Source organism: Pogonomyrmex barbatus, unplaced genomic scaffold, assembly GCF_055798465.1.
Source record: "Pogonomyrmex barbatus isolate J1 unplaced genomic scaffold, ASM5579846v1 scaffold1, whole genome shotgun sequence".
Taxonomy (NCBI): Eukaryota; Metazoa; Arthropoda; class Insecta; order Hymenoptera; family Formicidae; genus Pogonomyrmex; species Pogonomyrmex barbatus.
The window spans coordinates 13,329,751-13,350,768 of NW_028297098.1; the positions used below are offsets into that span (position 1 = coordinate 13,329,751).

General features: G+C 29.5%; 5 protein-coding genes across 9 annotated transcripts; 1 reads left to right on the forward strand and 4 right to left on the reverse strand.

The window, feature by feature from the left end:
- Window positions 1-75: 75 nt before the first annotated feature.
- Marcal1 (SWI/SNF-related matrix-associated actin-dependent regulator of chromatin subfamily A-like protein 1) lies at window positions 76-3,700 on the reverse strand. The gene is made up of 12 exons (XM_011631495.2): window positions 3,412-3,700; window positions 2,962-3,336; window positions 2,767-2,876; window positions 2,583-2,692; window positions 2,377-2,511; window positions 1,893-2,070; window positions 1,625-1,788; window positions 1,383-1,547; window positions 1,149-1,307; window positions 961-1,068; window positions 689-863; window positions 76-609 (listed from the first exon to the last, which is right to left on the reverse strand). The coding sequence occupies exons 1-12, from the start codon at window positions 3,437-3,439 to the stop codon at window positions 208-210; spliced, it is 2,109 nt and encodes a 702-aa protein (XP_011629797.2). The 5' UTR covers window positions 3,440-3,700; the 3' UTR covers window positions 76-207.
- A 119-nt stretch (window positions 3,701-3,819) lies between these two features.
- Window positions 3,820-5,190, forward strand: Mpv17 (Mitochondrial inner membrane protein MPV17). Of its 2 annotated transcripts, none has more exons than XM_089079544.1 (4): window positions 3,820-4,185; window positions 4,294-4,403; window positions 4,547-4,768; window positions 4,855-5,190. In XM_089079544.1, exons 1-4 carry the CDS (start codon window positions 4,113-4,115, stop codon window positions 4,993-4,995), a joined length of 546 nt encoding a protein of 181 aa, XP_088935670.1. In that variant the 5' UTR covers window positions 3,820-4,112; the 3' UTR covers window positions 4,996-5,190. The 2 variants fall into 2 exon arrangements, with proteins under 2 accessions (XP_088935670.1, XP_011629801.2); XM_011631499.2 differs by having other exon boundaries at window positions 3,820-4,160.
- A 453-nt stretch (window positions 5,191-5,643) lies between these two features.
- On the reverse strand, window positions 5,644-11,982 carry Gclc (glutamate--cysteine ligase). Of its 4 annotated transcripts, XM_089079269.1 has the most exons (10): window positions 11,591-11,982; window positions 10,078-10,187; window positions 9,550-9,735; window positions 9,285-9,457; window positions 8,962-9,194; window positions 8,478-8,846; window positions 8,046-8,393; window positions 7,658-7,839; window positions 7,338-7,543; window positions 5,644-6,126 (listed from the first exon to the last, which is right to left on the reverse strand). In XM_089079269.1, exons 1-9 carry the CDS (start codon window positions 11,738-11,740, stop codon window positions 7,363-7,365), a joined length of 1,932 nt encoding a protein of 643 aa, XP_088935395.1. In that variant the 5' UTR covers window positions 11,741-11,982; the 3' UTR covers window positions 5,644-6,126; window positions 7,338-7,362. The 4 variants fall into 4 exon arrangements, with proteins under 4 accessions (XP_088935395.1, XP_011629804.2, XP_088935399.1 ...); XM_011631502.2 differs by having other exon boundaries at window positions 5,644-7,543; XM_089079273.1 differs by lacking the exon at window positions 11,591-11,982 and adding an exon at window positions 11,345-11,582 and having other exon boundaries at window positions 5,644-7,543.
- Window positions 11,983-12,117: 135 nt separating this feature from the next.
- On the reverse strand, window positions 12,118-14,278 carry RpLP0 (ribosomal protein LP0). The gene is made up of 5 exons (XM_011631500.3): window positions 14,175-14,278; window positions 13,592-13,683; window positions 13,062-13,472; window positions 12,629-12,973; window positions 12,118-12,368 (listed from the first exon to the last, which is right to left on the reverse strand). Exons 2-5 carry the CDS (start codon window positions 13,643-13,645, stop codon window positions 12,225-12,227), a joined length of 954 nt encoding a protein of 317 aa, XP_011629802.1. The 5' UTR covers window positions 13,646-13,683; window positions 14,175-14,278; the 3' UTR covers window positions 12,118-12,224.
- An 850-nt stretch (window positions 14,279-15,128) lies between these two features.
- Window positions 15,129-17,129, reverse strand: Spt-I (serine palmitoyltransferase subunit I). Its single transcript, XM_011631503.3, has 2 exons — window positions 15,940-17,129; window positions 15,129-15,851 (listed from the first exon to the last, which is right to left on the reverse strand). The coding sequence occupies exons 1-2, from the start codon at window positions 16,844-16,846 to the stop codon at window positions 15,325-15,327; spliced, it is 1,434 nt and encodes a 477-aa protein (XP_011629805.2). The 5' UTR covers window positions 16,847-17,129; the 3' UTR covers window positions 15,129-15,324.
- Window positions 17,130-21,018: the final 3,889 nt, after the last annotated feature.

Below are 21,018 nucleotides of genomic sequence, written 5' to 3' on the forward strand. Positions count from 1 at the left end.
AATGATTACTTTATATTAAATAATAAAAAAAAAATAAAAAAATTTTCTAAACTATCATTATATAATTTATAGCAATTTTTAACACAAAGAACGATTTTTATTTCTGTTTTGTCTGTTTGTAATTTAAACAACTTTTATTTTATCTCATATAAAAAATATTTTTCTTTGAGCACAAGCAGGAACATAGTTAACGAAAACATTACGCAATCACATAATATTATCCCAACCACAGGAATCAAACAATTCTTCATTATTCTCGAGTAAATCTTTAAAATCGTCTGCAGAGGTAGATGGTTCTGGAATCAATTCTTTATTGTTTTGCATAATTGAAGAAGAACTATCCTGCTCATGCTGTGATTGTGATTCTGTCTTCGAAGAACTATCCAAAAACGAAGATAAGTCTTTTTGATTGCTTTCCTTTTGCGCTGTGGCGTCGACATTATGTATCGAGAAGTCCTGTTCGAGGCCGACTGAATTCAGAACGTTCTGTTTCTTGTTTATCAACGGCCATATGTAATCGTCTGCAGTGTCTTTGGCCACTAAATACTGGATTGTGACATCATGCTTTTGCCCGATTCTATGCACCCTGTCTTCTGCCTGACATAAAACCTGAAAAAAATTTTACTCGTTAATGCTGTAATAAATTATTAAGGAAAATTATCGTTTCTTTTTGATAAATATTAATTACTCCCGGATTCCAGAATAATTCAGTAAAGACCACGAGACGTGCGGCTGTTAATGTAATGCCTGCATTTGCAGCTGTAATTGACAAAATTGCTGCCAAATAATCATCGCATTCCTGAAACTTATCGACCTGGAGTTTCCTTTGCTCTGGATTAGTCTTGCCGTCGATCCTTATGTATCTGATAATTATAATATATAATGGATGATAAGAATCGTGAAAGAGAATTTAGAAGAAAATGTAAATTATAGATTTTAAGTTACGAGAAAGATTTATACCGTATATCCATAGATTCAGCAATCTCACAAATGGCATCCAAAACATTTTGATGATGAGCATACAAAAGGCATTTTTTTTTATTTTCAAATAAATTCGTAACATACTTGCTGTAATGTCAAAATTACATGTTAAAAGTTGAATATATTTAAAAAAATATACAGGTATTATGTTATGTATATTTACATACCATATTGCCTTCAATCTTGCATAGCTAGACTCAGTATAATATTGTACTAAAGCATTATGCCTTTCCAAGCCTGTGATTTGTTTTTGCATTTGTTGCGACATCTTCTCCATTTCTTTGGTGCCAGCTTTGACCAAAAGTGGATCTAAAATAATCACCTGCCTAAAAATGTAAACCAATAAAATACCTATCAAATTTCACTCAAATTAGTTGTGTTTAAAATAATTCTTTTGAAACCTTGTTTTAGACGGTAATTGATTTAATGTATCAGCCTTCATTCTTCGAATCATGCAAGTGACCTTCAGTAGCAATTGCAACTCTTGCATATTTGAACAGCCTGTGAAATCCCAACCAAACGCATTTCTTCGTCCGTTGCAGTATCTTACACCATAGTCCTCATACCTGTACAATAATATCTCTGAAATGCATGCATATTCACATAATTAAAATACATGTATATCTCATTATCATTTAATTACCTCATAAAACGTGGTAAAATGAGGCTAATTTGAGAATACAATTCGATTGGTCTTGATAAAGCCGGAGTTCCAGTCAGTAATACAACATGACGAGCATGAGTACATATTCGACGAACAGCTTGAAATTTCGCAGTATTCATGTTCTTCAAGACATGAGATTCATCCTATATCATAAAATGCGATAATAACAACAACGTTTATCACTGACTTGTTCAAAATATTACACACACACATATATATATATATATATACATATAAATATATGTACCAAAATAACAAATCCATAAATATATTTTGCGATAGTATCTATACTTTGATGTAATAAATTATATGATATTATAGTGATTTTATCATCATCAATGCAATCTCTTGCATTTAAGAAATGATGGACGTAATGTGTAGGCACTGATGGTAAGAAGTCGTATATAGCTGCAGACCACTGATACCTAAATAAAATACTTTTAATGTCGGTATTGTCTTCTATCTAGAATTTTTTTTCAGGGATGAGGAGATTTATCAATTCTGTTAACACATAAATAGTAATTTTTTGCATTAATGAATTGCTTTTTTGGATATTTTAAAACTTAGAATGTTTCTTTGTTCCTGATTTTAAATAAGGAAAATATTAGGTTTTGTAAATCATTTAATCTTAACTTTACTTTTTGTTTTAAATTTCGAAGAAAAAATTTGAACCTCCTAATCATCCTTTCTCTGGATATGTCCATGTTTTCATCAATTACAACAGAACTTACTTGACTGATGAAGGAGCTACGATTAAAAGTGGCCAACTTTCCTTGAAATAATGAGCTATGCCTAATGCTTGTATAGTTTTCCCCAAACCCATTTCATCTGCGATCATGCAACGGCCATTCTTTGATATACCATAACTAGAATAAATTAAAGAAATGTAATAATCAAAATATAAAAAATATATACAAAATTAAGCACCATGATTTACCAGACACCTTCCTGTTGAAATGGCATTAAAGAATATGTCAACTTCTTGTCGATTTTTAACAAATCTAATTCTGGAATTTGATTGTTTGACTTTGCATATTTCTTGAATAGCTAAAATTGGAGTATTCTAAAATAAATGCTATATATCTACTTGATTTATACCTATTTTGCAATTTTCTAATTACCTGAAAGACATCCTCTGGTATTCCAGTTACAGATTTCATATAGGGATGCAGTTTTTTCAGCAGATTGTTATAATCATTGATATGAAAATTCCATATTTTAGTTTTTGGATCTTCAAAAATAAAAATGTTAATTAATATTATTATAAACATTTGTGTGCATTATACCTTCCATAAAGCTAATTAATTTATAATTACCATAATTTCTACTTGGAATTGTTCTAAATAGATTAATAATTGCAGGTATAAATGGTACATCTAACGCAAATCTATCATTACTGATCATGTAACATTTTCCTGTTACATTTGGCACTTGATTGAAAAAATTTTTTGATTCTATAGGATTAAAACGATTATTTGGCTTCTCGTGTCGTGCAACATTTCCACTGTTGTTTAATACTGATTGTTGAAAAACTGGATTCATAAGTGTATTTTGTGTCTTTCCACTGTTGTTTAATATTGATTGCTCAAGAGCTGGACTATTCGTAAGTATACTTTGCGTTTTTAATTGAGCTTGCTGCTTCCTTTGCAACGCTAATAAACGTTTCCTTTCAATTTCTTCAGGAGAACATACTTTATAAAAAATATTTTTTAATTATTACTTATCAGTCTGAAGATAAAATATTGTTTTAAAGAAAAGAACTTTACCTTTTTTATTTTCGTATTTTTGTAACATGTTACAATAAAAATATAGTATTCTTTTATCATAAAAATAAATATATTATACTCTTTTTATGTAAGAAATAACATTCATGTGTAATAAAATTGCATTATTTTTGTAAATTCAAGTGAAATTAATAGAAAGCAAACAATTAATTTTCCGATTCCGCATTGAAGAGGTTAACTATCAGATGTTTCACTGAAGTTTCATCAACAAAAATATTTAAAATGATAACCCTCTTATTACGTTTCTCGACTAATATCTCATTTGTCGTATTACAAAATTTCTGAACATGTTAATTGGTTACAAGATAGAGAATGTTGGGGGACTTGACACTTTACTATTGCACAGCCAATCAACAGCACTGAAATATAATGATACTAGAACGTGTTAAGTACTGTCACTAGCTGTTTTTGATTGCATCAAGTGTAAATTCATTAGATTCTGAATAAGGACTAAATTAAACAATTACTAATTAGTTTTTAGAACGACAATTAGATTATGTAACCACGCATAAAGCATCGGTTGTGCGTCATCTAATTTTTTTATAATAATTAAATTATCTTGTTGCAGATTGAGTGCTGTCTGACATTTGTGCTCTTCGTAATTATCTTAACAGAATCGAAAATTATTTTACATAACATAAATAACAATTTCAATTAATGATGTTATCGAAAAACGTATAATAATGCGAAATATAAATAGGCTATATCAAAAGGCATTAAGAAAATATCCTGTGAGTACACAGGCAGTACAAGCTGGTAATTAATAGTTTATTTTAATATGCACACATATACACGCTCATATAATAATTGTATATTGCATATAGTTATATATTATCATCATTATTATTGATATTGAATAAATAGGAATATTAATGGGACTTGGTGATCAAATTGCACAGAACTTCATAGATGATTCGAAAAACATTGATTTTGTACGTACAATGCAATTTGCAGGAATTGGTTTTTTCATTACTGTAAGTGCAATTATTATATAATATTCATAATATACATACATTTTTTATTTTTAATTTATATTTATAAATTAAACATTTTAAATAGAATAGAATTGTAACAATAAACAAGAATTTGTAACTTTAGTATGTAATAAAATATACAGGGTCCAGCGACAAGAACATGGTATGGGATTTTAGATAAATACATAGGCTCCAAAGGTTCCTCCGTTGCTATTAAGAAAGTTGCCTGTGATCAATTATTTTTTGCACCTTCATTCATAGCAGTTTTGCTAGTTGCTATTGGTATTTGTCAGGAAAAAGACATTGCAAAACTAAAGGTTAAAATAGCAAATGAATACAGAGATATTTTAATAAATAATTATAAGGTAATAAATAATATGTCATAGAAAGTTGGAAGTTTGCTTTTATTTGTTTTATGATGAAGTATATATATTTTTTATCTTTGTTTTAGCTATGGCCTATGGTACAACTTTTGAACTTTTCTATAGTACCTTTGAATTATCAAGCACTAGTTGTGCAATCAGTTGCTTTACTGTGGAATAGTTATATTTCATATAGAACAAGTCTAAATAAACATAACGAATTTAAATAAATAAATATGATTAAATGACATTCTAACTCAAATGACAATTCTAGCTATAGTATTTGTATAATGAATCATTCCATAATATTAGTAACATATGTTTGTAATGTCAAGAGAGTTATATTGAAATCTTTTATTGAATTATAACAAAAACGAGAAATCATGAATTTTTTGTATATTGAAATATATATTGAAATAAATTAATATATATTTTTTTCTAATTACTATACATCTTCGATAATAAAATATACTAAAAAAATTTCCTTATTCTTTATTTTTTTATTAGTAAATATATATATAGTAATATATAGTATTAGTAAATATATATATATAATTCAACCTTTGCGTTACATGCGTTATATATGTGTCATTACGTCTAAAATAGATTTTATAACAATCGATCAAGATTTATAATATAATATTTTTAAATCACAAAGTGAAAAGGAAATTTGCTATATTTTATTAATTTATATCATTAAATATAGATTGGTATATGAAAAATTAACGACGAGTAATACAAAGAAAATAATGACATGATTTTCTTTTTTTGAGATGAAAACTATAAATTTCATGTACATGCATTTATCATACCAAATTATTTTATTTATACTAATAAAAAAAGGGAAACAGGGAAGAGAATATTATATAAGATATAACTGTCGATGTATTATTGTTTTATTCAGACTGTAACAATTTTGCTTAAAGTAATTTCAATTTGCGAAAATTATTTCAAGCGCATATACATGCATATATTACGTATATCTTTCTTTTATAATTTAATTTGTATAATTTAATTTTTTTTATTATATAACTAATTCATATAATGCATATTCCAAAGATTAGCGCTTTGTGTGCATGTATATGTATGTGTGTGTGTGTGTGTGTGTGTGTGTGTGTGTGTGTGTGTGTGTAATTGCGCGCGCGCGCGCGCGTGTGTGTGTGTATATATATATAATTTTTGTACAGTTTGTTTCAATCTTAAGTACATATCTATTAGTACATATACAGAGTGTCCCATAGTCAGTGACGTACTTCAATTGGAACATATTATACTAAATAAAAAAATTTTTACTTTACCATTTTGCAATTTTCACAATAATTAATAAAAGATTTATAAAGATCCGTGAGAATAGAGTGCATCTGCGAAGAGATATAGAAGTGCGTTTTTAATTATAGAATAACATGTATAACATGTTTTTTTAACACATTTTTCATACGAATTATCTAGAATTTCAGCACTTGAATATTTGCAATTTTTGATTCTTTTAATTTAATTATATTTATTCAGTTTATACTCAATAGAAAAAAAAAGTAATATTGCCTAATATAATTCAAAAACTTTATATGCATGTATTTCAAAAGATATTGAAAAAAATAGTTATAGTAAAAATAATATGTACATCTCTATTATTTACGCTTTAAACATTGAGTGGAAATTCACTCAAGTTCTTGTAAAAAGAAATATTTTCGCAGTGTCTGTGTAAGTACTTTTTCATTTTAAAACCGATTAATTTGACAAAATAGATTTTTAAAATGATAGAAAATGATAAAAACTATACATATTATTTATAAAATTTTATAAATTTTGTAAATAATATACTAATAATTTTATAAAAGTAATTAATATACTGGTGTCAATTTACGTTTTCACATAATATACTAATTACATAATTTTTGTTGTACAGATTCTAGATATGCTTTATTTTTTTAAGTAATTTGAAGAAAAAAAAATTTATATGAATAGAAAAATTATAATTAAAATCAGCTTGTATTAATTGGCAGCGTAAAATTAGTAAAAGAATGATTAAATCTTAGAAAAATAAAACAGATTAATTCTTGTTAATAAATCATAAAACTTCTACAGGTTTTAACCATAGACATTGTTATTAATTAATTATATATTGTACAATTAAATTTAGTATTTGTTCATTCAACGAATTATTTAATACATAGTAGTACTGAATGATATATTTAAATGAATCGAATACACAATATGATTCGTGGAATGTCGATTCGTTGATCATAATCATAACACTACTAACATTTTCTTTTACATATATATATACTCAATACTGTTTTTACTTCTTAAAACTGTTAGAAATTACGTAAATTATAAATCTCATATACAATTTATAGTCAGTAAATAAAAACAATGTAGCACGTATATAATAAATGGGATATAAAATTACAAATATAAAATTATGAAACTTTATATCTTGCGTTATTTTTATTTTTTTCGTATTGTTTAAAAATATTAAATAACGCAAAGATATATTTATCCAATTATGCAGATTTAAGTGACATTTAAATATGTGTAACGATGTTACAAAAGTATAAACTTACTGATTTACCTGAAACGTTTTTACACCATCATCATCAATTGTCATTTGCTGTTGTGCACTTTTCTGCTTTAGCAACAGCAGCAGGTATAGTATCGGTAGTTTTAGATGATACACACTGGCCAAGCAATTCTGGACACGATAAATCATTCGAAACGATGCTGTCAATTTTTCTTAGTAAATCGTAATTGATGCGTTGTGTTATAACAGAATCATGCCTATTTTCACATTTAATATTTTATTTTATTAGAATGGTATCATATTTAAAGAACAATATCAACAATTAAAATAAAAATAAATAAATAAATAAATACATAAAATATATCACTTACTTATATTCAGGATGCGAAAGGACTTCCTTTCTTAACCAAGCGGCTGTTGTTAAGAGTTCGCCAGAAGCTCGTTTCTGTATTAATTTCAGATATCTTTGGATACTGCAATGTGTATCAGCATCTACATTCATGTTGGCTAGATATGAATTTACAAGTGGTACAAGACCAGGGAAAACGCCATTCTGAAAATACGAATAGTAGCGTTTATCATTTACAAAATATATTTCTTATATATTTAGAAAATTCTGGAAAACACAAATTATTTAAATATGTAAATGTAATTTATGAAGAAAAAAATAAATAAGATAATGTTTAATGTACAACACATACAAAATATATTCAAATTACACATACAAATTATAGTTATTTTTTTTTATCTGATAAGCACCTTTCCATTGATAATTTCATTAATCGTAAACTCCGTGTACTCTGATTGAGCATTGTCAGATTTTATGTCGGAAGTGATATCATGACGAAACCAAAATTTCTCTACTTTCACTGCATCTCTTTTCTGCGCTCTGACCATATTTTGATCGACTTTGCTAATCGGTATTAAAAGATTCAGTTTGTAACTCAAAATGACTCTCGTCAGTAGCACTGTAAAGCAAACTATCGCGGCATTCTCAAAGTCCGTGATTTGAACTTCACATGGACGGAATTCTACACGCCAACCGATAGATGAATTCGGTGATGGCGGTTTAAAGCGCATAGTTTGCCAGTTTGTAGTTTGTATATTCTGAAACAATATTTTAATTGATGACGTCGAAACTTCTACTGCAATTATACTGTTGAAAAGTTAACATTACAATTGTAATCTCACCTCAAAATGATCAGTATCTTCTAAATCGTTCTGATGTACTTTTTCGGAAAATAAGGAGACGCTATCTCTGATAAATAGATGAGCTATGTGTTGTGCAAGTAAATGATCGATCCCATTATCCAAAAGTTGCTTATATATTTCGTCATCGTATGTTAGAGGAACGTCATTATATTTTTCACCTTGTTCACTGAGATACGAATCGATAGAATCGTATCTGGATTTACTGATCCTAAATTTATTTTCCTTAAGAGGTTTCAATCCACGTTCTTCCTGTGTCCTGCAGTCCACTGATGAAGATATAACGTTCCATCGACAATCAACATCACTTATATAGCCTCGGTAAAACGGACTAGCAGCAGTTATAGCCAACTGTCGAATGTTAAACAAATTTTCTGTAATGTATGTATAAAAAAATACTCTATATGCAGCTATCATTTAAAGAGCAGAAACAAAATTGTTAAGTAGATTTAGTATTGATACCAACCATAATTGGACATAAAGGTGTCAATTGATCGTACAACGTTCTCGCTTCTTCTATGTTACATGCTTGAAAGGTAAGTTGCAAACAGCAGCATCCCATTCCAAAACCCATTGCATCCATGTAAATGTGATTATCTTTAGCTACTTTTGAAGAAGATCCATCATCCCCCTTAATCCCCCCTAAAGTCCCCCTAAAGTCTTCTTTAAACAACAGTGGCACATTTTCATCTCTATAAACTGGAAAAATTGATTTATATCATGGAATCATGTCAATCGAGTAAAATTTACTAAAAGATAATGGGAAACTGACATAACATTGTTACATACTAGGAATGTTTATAGCGACTTTTTCTTGACGTCGTTGCCTTATATTCCTGGTTAATGTCTGGAATCGCGGATGACCGGGATAAATAGCTTCATCGGGAAAAAATAAACTTCTAGAGGCACCACTATTAGGTGTAGGATGAGCAGGAGGATTGGTAAAATCAGGAGCTCCTACTCTGCGACATAGAATAATAAAATTTATATAAGAACATAGAATGCTTTATAAAATATTTATAAAATATTAATAATTTTTTTCTTTTATAATTACCTTGGAAAAGCAGTTAATGTCATTAAAACTTCATTTGGTTGCAATAATTTCATTACTTCTTGTCTTCGATAACGCATATTGGCTTCAACAACATTAAAATGAGCTAATAAACCTCCATATGGTTTTCCTGGAGTTCCTTCAAGCATATAAGCGCCATATTCTGGTCTCCAAAGTGATTTTACATTACTGTAAAAATAATAGTGTTATAAAATAATTTGATATTTATAAAGTCAAATTAGTACATAAATAAAATATAAAATGGTTCCTAATTGATTTTATCGATTATAAATTTTTCAACAATCTTTGAAATTAGAAATTTTTATGACAAAAAGAGTATTGTTTATTACAATATGTTTCTCTTTTTCTGTATTTTCAATTCTACTAAAAATTCTCTCAAACAGTAAAAAAAGAGCTAAAATTAAAAAAAAATTATTTAATATAATTAATATATTTTACAAATTTATAAAATGTATACAGGAGGATATTATAAGCTTAATATGTATATTATAAGCTCAATATTAAACTTACTCTCGATCTTCATTTTCTTTCTTATTTAAAATTCTTAATATTTCAACAGCTCTTAAACTAAGCTTTGCAGTTTTTGCGTCATCATCAAATTTTACGATTATATATTCTACCTATATAAAAATAATTATGTTACATAAGAAAACATATTTATTAAGTACTTTAATGTAAATATTAAAAACAAAATAAATAATATTCTAGTTGTAAAAATATTCTAGTTATAACAATATTTTAATTATAAAAGTCAAAAACCTTTTCTGAATTTAATTTTGAAGGGGAAGGGTGCAATTATAAAATTTCATAAAACAAAATTATTTAGCTTTGTTTCTTTTTGTTATCAGTGAGTTAACATCAAATTATTTTTTAAAATCCTTTTTCTTATCTTAATTGACTACATTTTGATTGATTTTTTTTCTAAACAAGTACTTTTTAAATTTTAATTAAGATTTAAAAAAGTCAATTTTTTTGTAATTTTGTCTGTAAATTAACTTTGATAAAATTATACTTTTTTAAAACTATAAATGATTATATTACAGTTTATTTATTTTTGAAAAGATTTAAAATAATTATTTTTCCAACTTGCTTCTTAAGAAAAAAGTGTTTATGTCAAAGTATATAATTGATGTTTATTTTTTACATAAAATGTAATATATATGTATATAGATTATAAGACTACAAGTTCTACAGATATTAAGATATTAAGATAAGATATTAAGATAAGATAAGATAAGAGAAAGGATAATTGAGATCATAAATAATAAACTTTAATGACAGTTATACAATCATGAAATTTTCATTCGACTGATATTTCCATGATTGCAAATGCTGTCCCATGCAAAGACGTTTATATTCAAATCCTGTTCTTTCATCTCTTTTAAACATTCAGCCTATTCCAAAAATCGTTTATGTTTAATCAAATTTCGTTAAATATTGTTTGTGTATCTACTTTTTTGTTTTAAAAATAATTTAATATCGCAATTATTTCACCCTTCCCCTTTTCACCCTTCTCAAAATAAAATATTTTAAAGCATGAGAAATAAATTATTCGGAATATGAATACATGGCGTAATACATGATAACGAAAAGTGTAAAAAAAAAAAAATTAACATAAAACAAACTCATAATTTGAGCGAAAAAAAGAAGCTTCAAGGACATGAAAGACACAAACAGCTTATTATCAGTGGTAATGACAAGATTATACACGGGATTCGCATTACGCGCACGTAACACGTGTGACGCAGCGCGTTGAAAAGATTAATGGGACCGTAACTTTCTACTTCGATCCATCTTCCGGTGACATGTATTGCGTATAAATATTTTAACGATAGTATCGGATTCTAGCGAGCGCGAATGCGTGGCGGATCGTGACGATTCCGTGACGGATCGAGCGTGAAGGTTAGGGGACAAATGAGTTAGCGCAATTGCAGGATGACATGGCATTTCGGAGGGAATGATACTGCAAATTAAATTTGATTCCGATTTGCCGCTAATCGCCGATGATCTCTTCGTATACTACCTCGTCGCCCCATTTCAAAATATCCCCTTGTCTGTCCCTGACTTTTTTGTACAGGTTAATAAACTGAATAATCCCATGCTTGCGCACGTGATCGGACAGTTTCTTCGTCTCCTCCCAGCTCAGGGGACTTCCTTCGGAGAGCAGTCCCATATCCTCGACTCGTACTTTCGGGTCTTATCCTCGAAGATCAAACACCGGTAAAGAAATTTCAAGGGCTCGTCGAGTCTTATGTACACTGTTCACTGGTCACGATCGGCTACTAGTCCTTCTCGAAATCATTCACGTTCCCGTTGCTGCCAGCGTGATGTGTGCATTCGTAGAAACGTGATTCCTACTTTAATACAAAAATTCAAGTCTCAACGATCATGCGCGAACTAATAAAAGTACAGGGCGACGGTGACGCCCTCTCTGTAATTAACATTTTTTTTTTTCTCCATCAAGGACTCGACGTTAGCACTCGACGATATGTAATTTATCAGGAATTCTAACGTTAGGGGCGCTAATAGCGTTAATGAATGTAGATTAAATTTGGAATCATTTCAATTGAGTTTTATTTTCTGAGAAATCAGAATTTATAAAATTGATCCAAAATTTGGACATATTCTTGTTTAAGGTTTATTTCAGGTTGCGCGTTTTAGTCAAACAATCCGAAACCCATATCATCGTCCTCGGATTCGGATTCTTCCTTTTTCTCTTCTTTCTTTTCTGCAGCAGGAGTGTCAGCAGCCGCGGCTACAGGAGCTGTCGCAGCGGCAGCAGCAGCAAATTTGCTTGGATCCTATAAGCAATTTTATTATCCTTGATAAATGTGACTTTTTGATCAATTGTACAACATTGTGTTTACATTATGCTTAATATTCAGACTGCGCTTCACGCGATATTTCAACCCTGATCTTGACGCGTCAGTGGGTTCAGCTATTTCTAGCTCTGACACGTGAACCAAGATCTTTAGACGTGTAATATTTTCATCATTATATATTGTTTAGGAATGTTGAGAAAATTAATATAAAAATATTAATATTATATGCAGAATCATACCTTGATGTATTCTTTGATAGTGGCAGCCTCTGCAAATTCAACTTCAGTAACAGCGGCGATGGCCAGTAGATTTTTGAAACCGTTCGCAATGCTATGTGGCGCGCTAGCAACCGTGGGATAACCAATCGCCAAGCAAACTGAAGCCAAGTTTGCAACGCCAGCCATGAACTTCTCACGAAGGTCTTCAGGCTTGATGTCTAGAATTTCAGGAGCGAAGATAGTGCCGGAATCATATACCTGCTCGACCAATAATCCATATGAAAATGGAGAGATATTCAGCATATTTAAGAGCGTGGCTTCGGAAGCTCCTACTTTGTCACCAGGTTTGAGAATGTGAACGTCGTTCTAAAAATTAATATTGCAATTATATTCGTGAAGCTTATGAAAAAATGTTGAAATAATTAAATTCAAGTACTTCTCGACAAATACTTACTATAATTTCAATAGTACCTTTGGAGATCTTAGTCGGAATACTTAAAGCTTGGAAGAAAGACGTTTTTTCAGGACCAAGTCCTGTATTTTGCGCCGGAATAATGACGCTCAAGGGTGCAATGGCGCCTGCTCTTGCAGGGGCACGTACTTTATTCTCCAGCAATTTATCCCTTACTTCAATCAAGTCACCTCGAGTAAAAACGAATCCAACATTGCCACGAATATGAGGCAGCAATTTCTCCAGTGCTGCGTTACGTTCAATATGGCCACGGATTGCTTTTCTCATCATGGTGTTCTTGCCCATTAATACAACTGCATTGCCACGCAGTGACATACGAATTTGTTGCATTTGCTTTGAGCCAACATTGTCCGCACCCACAATGAAGCATTTTGGGTAATCGTCTAATAGTTGCTAATATTTAATAAAAAAATATATTTTAATATAATTTACAGATATGATTTCTAAATATCTAAATATTGCATTATGTATATTTTAAGATCAAAGAATATAACAAATGCAAAGATGCTTACGACAAGTTTAGTAAAGTAATTGGATTTCCATGTAGCTTTGTCCTCCCTACCCATCTTGAAGTGTATAGGGATACCTTATAGGAATTTAAGGACTAGAAAAAATTAAGAATAAAGATTAAATATATGAAAAGAAATATATAAATTTGTACTTCTATAAAAAGTATATATGTACTTCAATAAAAATTAATGGCATTTATCTCCAATGAAAAATATACATAAAATATACTTGTTCTATATATAGTTTTCAGTCAACATGAATTTACTTATCTCTAAATTCTTCTTGTTTTTAGTATTTTTTTAAGTATTTTTTTCATCATTTTAATGCATATTTGAATATAAAATTTTTTTTAATTTAACATGCCATATGCACAATGCAAACGATGATGCAAAACGATTCAATTTATGTAGCACATGGCTTCTTAACCTAACATTTAATATAATCTAAGTAAAATAATTTAGCATATATTTTTTACATTATTTTTATATAGAAACAAGACATATGCAGTATCCTAAATCTAACGTAAACGATATAAAAATTAAATATTGTAATAATTTTGCAGTGACAATGCGTCGAGAAACTCACCTCAGCTAAGCAACGTTGGAGAGTGAAACGGAAGTTCCAACGTTTCAAGTTTTAAGATGAGGAGACGAACAGTGTTACCATAATAAGAAATATTTAGTATCAAACCGTAAAATATACTAGATTTAGTTAAAATAGAAGGCATATTCTTTCAGCGCAAACAGACTTGTTTCAAAACATTTGTCAATACTAGAAATTGCATTTATTTTATTCTATAACGATTTCGCATGCAATGAATTTTTGCAATGAGTTTGATAATTTCAAAAGCGACATTATATGATTTGCTTTAGATTGTTAAAATTGTGGTGAAACTTCTCTTCTTTTTCTTCTTACGTATAGAGTTTAGAGCCTGTTTTTACATGTTGTGATGCGCACGTAGATAATGCACAGGCATATGGGACCTATATTTTTTAACGCCGGTTCCGAACGGCAAATTTTTTTTGAGAAGGTTCTGTGAGCAAGAATACTTCTCACAATTTGCCAGACCATTGTATTAGACCAATGCTCTACTATGCCATGCTCGCTCTCGTCAAATCGTATATATAATCTTATATATATTTAACCGGATAATTTTGATTGAGAAAACTAAATTGATCTGAAATTTGTTCTGTGATTATTCATCAATTAATAATACGAATAAACGTTCATTTTTTTTTTCATGACACCCTTGTTTATTAGTTTTAGAGATATTGAAATCATATCTCTAAAATGACGAATAAAATCTCTTTATTATAATTAACATGTGATTATAAAATGTATAATTTTGGCTTAAAATTATATTATTTTTAAAAGTTTTTATCTTTTGTTTACAGTAAAAGAAATTGCATTATCCTTTAATAATGTTTTTGAAATAATTACGGCTAAGAGAAAAATTTTACTTTAACACATTTTATATACGATTATTTTTTTCTAAAAATATTATTTAAAAGTATTAAAAAAATAAACTTATTATATATATGCAATTGAAATAAAATTTATTTCCCAACTTTTTTTTTATATTTATATAATATCAGTACACTGATACTAAATATCCCAACAAAATATCCCAACAAAATAAAATATGCTGATAAAAGACACCATATATAAAAGCCATTACATAAATGTTAAATATATTTTTAATATATAAATTTAAAAATCTTGAAATATTTTTTCTTCAAGATTCAATTTTTTCAATTGATGATAAAACTTCTTCGGTACATTTTTTCAAAGTATTTAGTGCAAATTTGATATCGTTATGATCTAGACTTGCAGATATACAAAGTCTAAGGCTAGGTCTAGGTAACATTCTTTCCGCTTCAGATAAATAGGCAGGTAATATAACTGCTAAATTATTTTCTATACACTTATTAGAAATTGTAGATAGTAATTTTTCTTCGGTAACATAATCCTTCTTTTCTTTCAAATATACATGCTTCAAAGGAGATTCTGCAAAACTGAGACATTCTAACATTGAGATTTCTTTAAGACCCTTATCCATCAATAAGCTGTTATTTTTCAAAGAATGAAATATTTGTGGATTATTTTCTATGATATCTAAAGAAGTGATAGCAGCAGATGCCAAAAGAGGTGGTTGTGATGCTGAGAAACAGTATCCAAGACCAGATAAACGTTGATGATCAATAACAAATGATGTTCCCACACAAAAACCTCCAATAGATCCAATAGCACATTCTAAAGATCCTAAAAAACATATGATACAGAAATTATTATATATTTATTCATAAATTAACAAATACAATTTGATAATTTTATAGAGGCTTTTTTTTACCCATTATCATGTCTATTTCACTTCTAGGAATATTAAAATATTCAGTTACACCCTTCCCTTGACCAATGGTACCAAATGATATCGATTCATCAATAAAGATTCTCAATTTGTATTTTTTACAAAGGTCTACTAATTCTGGTAAAGGGCAGATGTTTCCTGTATTCATATAAATACCCTCAATAATTAGAAAACGTTTAATTTTAGCAGCTTTTTTAGGATTTTTTTTATCTATTTCATCCTGTTTCATTAACAGATTATGGAAGTCTTGAACATCATTATGTTTAAAGTATTGAATATTTCCTCGAGAAGCATCTAATCCCTTTTGTATAGCAAAATTTACTTGTTCATCCACAAATATCAAATCGTTACGCTTGCAATAAGCCGGGATTGCAGATGCTATAGTAGAAAACCCATAGGAATATATAATAGCTTCTTCCATATTCATAAATTTAGCCAAACGTTCTTCTAGTTCAAGATGAACGTCAACAGTTCCATAAAAACCTCGTGGTCCACAAGATCCAACGCCGTATTTCTTTACAGCTGCCACAGCACTTTCTATTATTTCCATATTATCACTTAAACCCAAGTAATTATGTGTACCCAAATTGAGACAATTTTTGCCATTGACTATCACTCGCTTTCCAATTCTAGAAGTGATTTGTTTAGGACTTAGTGAAGGATGCTTCGCCGGTGATTCTGGTACCAGAAATTCTGGTTGCCATTCCGCTAGTTTACTTTCCACCAATTCTTTTGAAGGTGTTGAATTATAATAATTAATGTTAATTCGTCTTTTAGAAATAAACCACACTATAGAAAGTAGTAAAATCGTTATTAATAGAATATGATAATGCGGCAAAGTATCCCGCAATATCTCCATTGACTCAACAAATAAGAATTTTGTACTCATTTTTCTTTGATTAATTCAAGTAACATATATACTACGTTTTTATAATATTGCCTAATACAGTGATATGAATTACTCTTCCTTCTCTTCTTATGGTATGAGGTTAGGGCTAACAATAATCAGCAAAATTATTAATATCACCTCACTGCCTTCGCACCAATGAAATTAACTCTATTAAATCTTAAAAAGAGGATAGAAAGATAAAAGATATAAATAAACTACATACTTTCATAATTATAATCATAAGTTTTCTTTGTTTAGTATTGGTTGCGTTTAACAGGGAAAAAATAAATAGCTTCCCCTGATTGGAATATATTTTTAGATCTGTGCTGAGATAGGATTATTCCTTTAGATCTAAAAATATAATCTAATCAGCGTAAAGCGCTTAATAAAATTTTTTTCTGTTAAATGTAGCTATTTGGTAAACAGTAAAAATAAACGATTTTGAGATTGCCAGTATCAAATAAAATATAATAATTTTAGAGAGTTACATAACAGTCAATAAAGCTAAATTTTATAGAATTCCTCAAGTAAGAATTTAAATATAGTTCGATATTTTTTGTATTTATTTTATTTATGCAATTTATTAGCAAAAAATTTGATTGTGATTTATTGAAAAATTAAATTGATTTATCGAAAACTGCTGAACGGTGTTCAAATTTTGATTTTTCGATTGCAAAGAAAATAGTTGACTGTGATTGGTTAATTTCTTGCGAACCTGCAATTGCACAACTGAGAGTCGATTGTGTATCTTGATACAAGGTAAAAATTACAAAAATGAGGAAATTTACTGCAACTTTATATCTCGAAAGTTAGTAAATTTCCTCACTTTTGTAATTTCCATCTCATTTCAAGGTAAACAATCAACCCCCCAGCTTCCCCGTGCGTCTTTAGAATGTTTCTTTTCTTTTGAAGGTCTGCATAGGGACTTGTGTTTGCACTGGAAGCACCCAATCATCATTGCCAACCTCACCTGTTTCACCGGTAGTAACTAAACTTCTTTCTGAACACGCTGTGAGTCAAGCGATCAAAAACAGTATTTCCGACATCCGGCAAACGCCCCAGTCTATCTATTAATATCGTTCAACTGACACTTTTCCGTATGATAGATCGATCTTCCCTGTTTTCCGTCAATTCTATCGAGAAACAGCTGTACATACGGTGACGAGTTACTTGGAAACGTCGTCAAATGGTGAGTGAATACAATGCAAATTTAGACGACGATCGTTGTGTGATAAAACGCGCGGTGGTACAGCTCTCTTCTCGAAAGCTTCTCGTTTATTTCCTGAGAAGAGGCCGCATTAAACGCGGCTGATCGTGTAAAACAATGTTTAAAGTACAAATGTACGATGCGTTTGGATGAATTTTTTTTTTTTGCTCCGAGTAGTATCGTTCGAAGAAACTGTACGACAAACAGTTTGGTTATCTATGTTGCGTCCCGGCGAGCGTTGCTTGCTCGAGTCGCTTGACATTTCATACCGGTGACGTGTGCATTCACGTAAGCCGGATGGTGTTTATACTAGATTTTATTGAAGGCTGTCTGCCAGAAATACTACTAGAAGTGATCGTCGTTTCTCGGGAAATTTTTCAATTTTATTGAGATTTTTCATATTTAATGCGTGAAAATATAATAACCTCTAGCAATTCTACATATATGGTGACTTCACGCTTGAATAATTTGTAAAGTAATATTCGCAATAATGGAATTGCTAATTTTTTGCTATTTAACACGCAAAGAGAAAGATTGAATTGTAAAAGTAACAAATTATGTAGCTGTTAATTAGAAGTTCCACTGTGAGCAATTGTGTCGACTGATCTTATCACTGATTGAGATAATCAGAGTTGATTAGTCATCTTTAAACTTATTTGATATCATTTGACATTTGATTTGCCATGATATTAATGGCAAATTTGATTATTGCTTTGCACCACTATATAGAAAAAAAAATGCTATATATTTGATTATCTAAATGTGAAAGCGTGACGAACCTTGAATGCTACATATTTAATTATCTAAATGTGAAAGCGTGAGGAAACCTTGACTATTAAATTGTATTTAATATTAATTTATTTGCGATCAAATATTGTAATCATTTTACTTAAACTATATACTAGGCATTTTATTAAGTTATATTTATGTTTATGTTATTTATAGATTTATTTAATTTTTATATAATTTTGTAGCAGTAAAAATAATAAATTTGTGACAGTACACTGTGGAGTAATATAAACGAAAAATTTTTATAAATTGTCGTCTATAATGATTTATCATACAATTCAATAAAAATAATTTTTTGTGTACAAAACAAAATTAATCGCTGTAATTTTCTTGATGATGAATATTATTCCAATTTCCAAATTGCCCTTATTAATCAAAATTGATACAAGATATCTCTTCAAGAATTGGCATCTAATAGCACATTTAATTTTTGTTACAATAAATCTCTCTAATATATTATATAGCTATAATATGACAAAATATATTGAAATGTTTAACTGTCTGTGCAACTTTAATTATTGTTTTGAAATGTAATAGGATGACAAAGGGTCTCGGAAAGTAAAAATATATATGTATACATACCCTATAATTAAGATATAATTTTATTTAAAAAATTATTATAAATTAAAAAAAATAATTATTAGGCACCAAGATCCATTCATGAGCGAATATGTCTATTTATATATATATATGTATATTTTTAACATTAAAATATTTTAGCAATTTAAAAGTTTATGTATTTATAATGGCTTAATTTTTTTTTTAAACTATGCGATAGATCGATTTCAAATTTTGTATGTTTACAGATATTAAATGATATGTAAAATAAAAATTATTAAACAATTCATTTATTTTAAAAAAATTATAAATAATTACAAAAATGTTTTAAAAGAAAAATTTGTTTTGCGATGTACAGAGTTATTAATATAGGATTATTTAATAATACAGATAGAACATGAATTTCTAGTTTTGAAAATTGACAAAATGACATTGGTTTAAAGTGAAAATTGCGTTTTTTTTTTGTAAAAAAAAATGTATTCTTAAAATTTCGGGAAATGACAAAAAATATGCGTTACTTAATATGTGTAATTTGAGTGATTGATGGAGTGTGTGCTAAATATTGTTATTAAACCTTACAAAACATATGACGAACAAATAAATTAATTTTCTTCTTATGGATTAATGCATGATTTTATATATCGAAATTATATATAATTTCTAATTTTTAATTACTTACATTTAATTCTTTGTTCCTTGTTATTTAGATCTATATAGAGTAACTTTGAGTAATTGTTAGTAATTAACTCAAGAAATACACATTGTCATCACAAGAATTGTTTATCACAAGAATCAACTAGAATTATTAATTTACGATTTGATATATATATGAGAAAAGGATGAGGAGAAAAAAGATTAAGAACGACTGAATTACACAGAAATTTTTTTACAAGCAGACCGATCTTTCAGTTGGCTGAATTTAATATTAAACAGCTGCAAGAAAAAAAGGAATCACAGAGACTTAACCAATCGTCATTAACGCTTTTGAAATTATCTTTCTAATCGCTTATTTAGACGTCGATTTATTTTTTTTTTTTATCGTTCATCTCTAATCTCTCATCTATCTTGGCACATAGACAGAGAGTTTAAATTGTTTGTTGTGCGGCACGTAGAAAGGAAAATTAGATTAAGATTAAATTAAGAGCAATGAATGGCAGAGTAAAGTGCGGTGTAATTGTAATTTCGGGATAAAGTTTAATCTGGAGTCCGAGAAGTCAAAGTCGCCCTGGAAGCACGGTGTTGTGAGTCTCCTCCGAGCAGCGGCAGCACAAGGGACGCGGCCTGGAGAGGAAGAGGTGGCAAAGGGGCGGGGGAGGCGGGGCGGCAACAATCCGCGCCGGTCGAAACTGGGAACGTCAAATCCGGGCGGGTGTCCAGGACGTTATCTCCAGCCGCCGCCTCTCCACCTTCATTGTCGGTTGCTATTTCTTCCTTGTTCCGTCAATTTCACGTAAATTCCGTCGTTTCTCCCCCCTCTCCCCCCCCCCCCCCCCCCGCAAAATTTACCAGTAACAATCGGAAATTCTCAAATTCTGGCTTATCTGGCTTATCAGTGTGGCTCGCGAGTGCGGGGGTATTTTGCTATCCCGAGAGTGGTTGCTCTCGACAATACATCGCT

Coding starts and splice junctions, on each gene's coding strand:
- Marcal1 (XM_011631495.2), bottom strand. CDS start 3,439: ATGTTACAAAAATACGAAAATAAAAAAG. Junction 1,308..1,382: donor CAATTACCGTCTAAAACAAG/GTTTCAAAAGAA, acceptor TTACATTTTTAG/GCAGGTGATTATTTTAGATC. Junction 864..960: donor GCTGAATCTATGGATATACG/GTATAAATCTTT, acceptor TATAATTATCAG/ATACATAAGGATCGACGGCA.
- RpLP0 (XM_011631500.3), bottom strand. CDS start 13,645: ATGGGTAGGGAGGACAAAGCTACATGGAAATCCAATTACTTTACTAAA. Junction 13,473..13,591: donor ATTACTTTACTAAACTTGTC/GTAAGCATCTTT, acceptor ATTAAATATTAG/CAACTATTAGACGATTACCC. Junction 12,369..12,628: donor CTATCAAAGAATACATCAAG/GTATGATTCTGC, acceptor AATTGCTTATAG/GATCCAAGCAAATTTGCTGC.
- Spt-I (XM_011631503.3), bottom strand. CDS start 16,846: ATGAGTACAAAATTCTTATTTGTTGAGTCAATGGAGATATTGCGGGAT. Junction 15,852..15,939: donor TGAAATAGACATGATAATGG/GTAAAAAAAAGC, acceptor TATGTTTTTTAG/GATCTTTAGAATGTGCTATT.
- Gclc (XM_089079269.1), bottom strand. CDS start 11,740: ATGGGACTGCTCTCCGAAGGAAGTCCCCTGAGCTGGGAGGAGACGAAG. Junction 9,458..9,549: donor ACATTAACTGCTTTTCCAAG/GTAATTATAAAA, acceptor TCTATGTCGCAG/AGTAGGAGCTCCTGATTTTA. Junction 7,840..8,045: donor ATGAAATTATCAATGGAAAG/GTGCTTATCAGA, acceptor TCGTATTTTCAG/AATGGCGTTTTCCCTGGTCT.
- Mpv17 (XM_089079544.1), top strand. CDS start 4,113: ATGCGAAATATAAATAGGCTATATCAAAAGGCATTAAGAAAATATCCT. Junction 4,186..4,293: donor TACACAGGCAGTACAAGCTG/GTAATTAATAGT, acceptor TTGAATAAATAG/GAATATTAATGGGACTTGGT. Junction 4,404..4,546: donor GAATTGGTTTTTTCATTACT/GTAAGTGCAATT, acceptor TAAAATATACAG/GGTCCAGCGACAAGAACATG.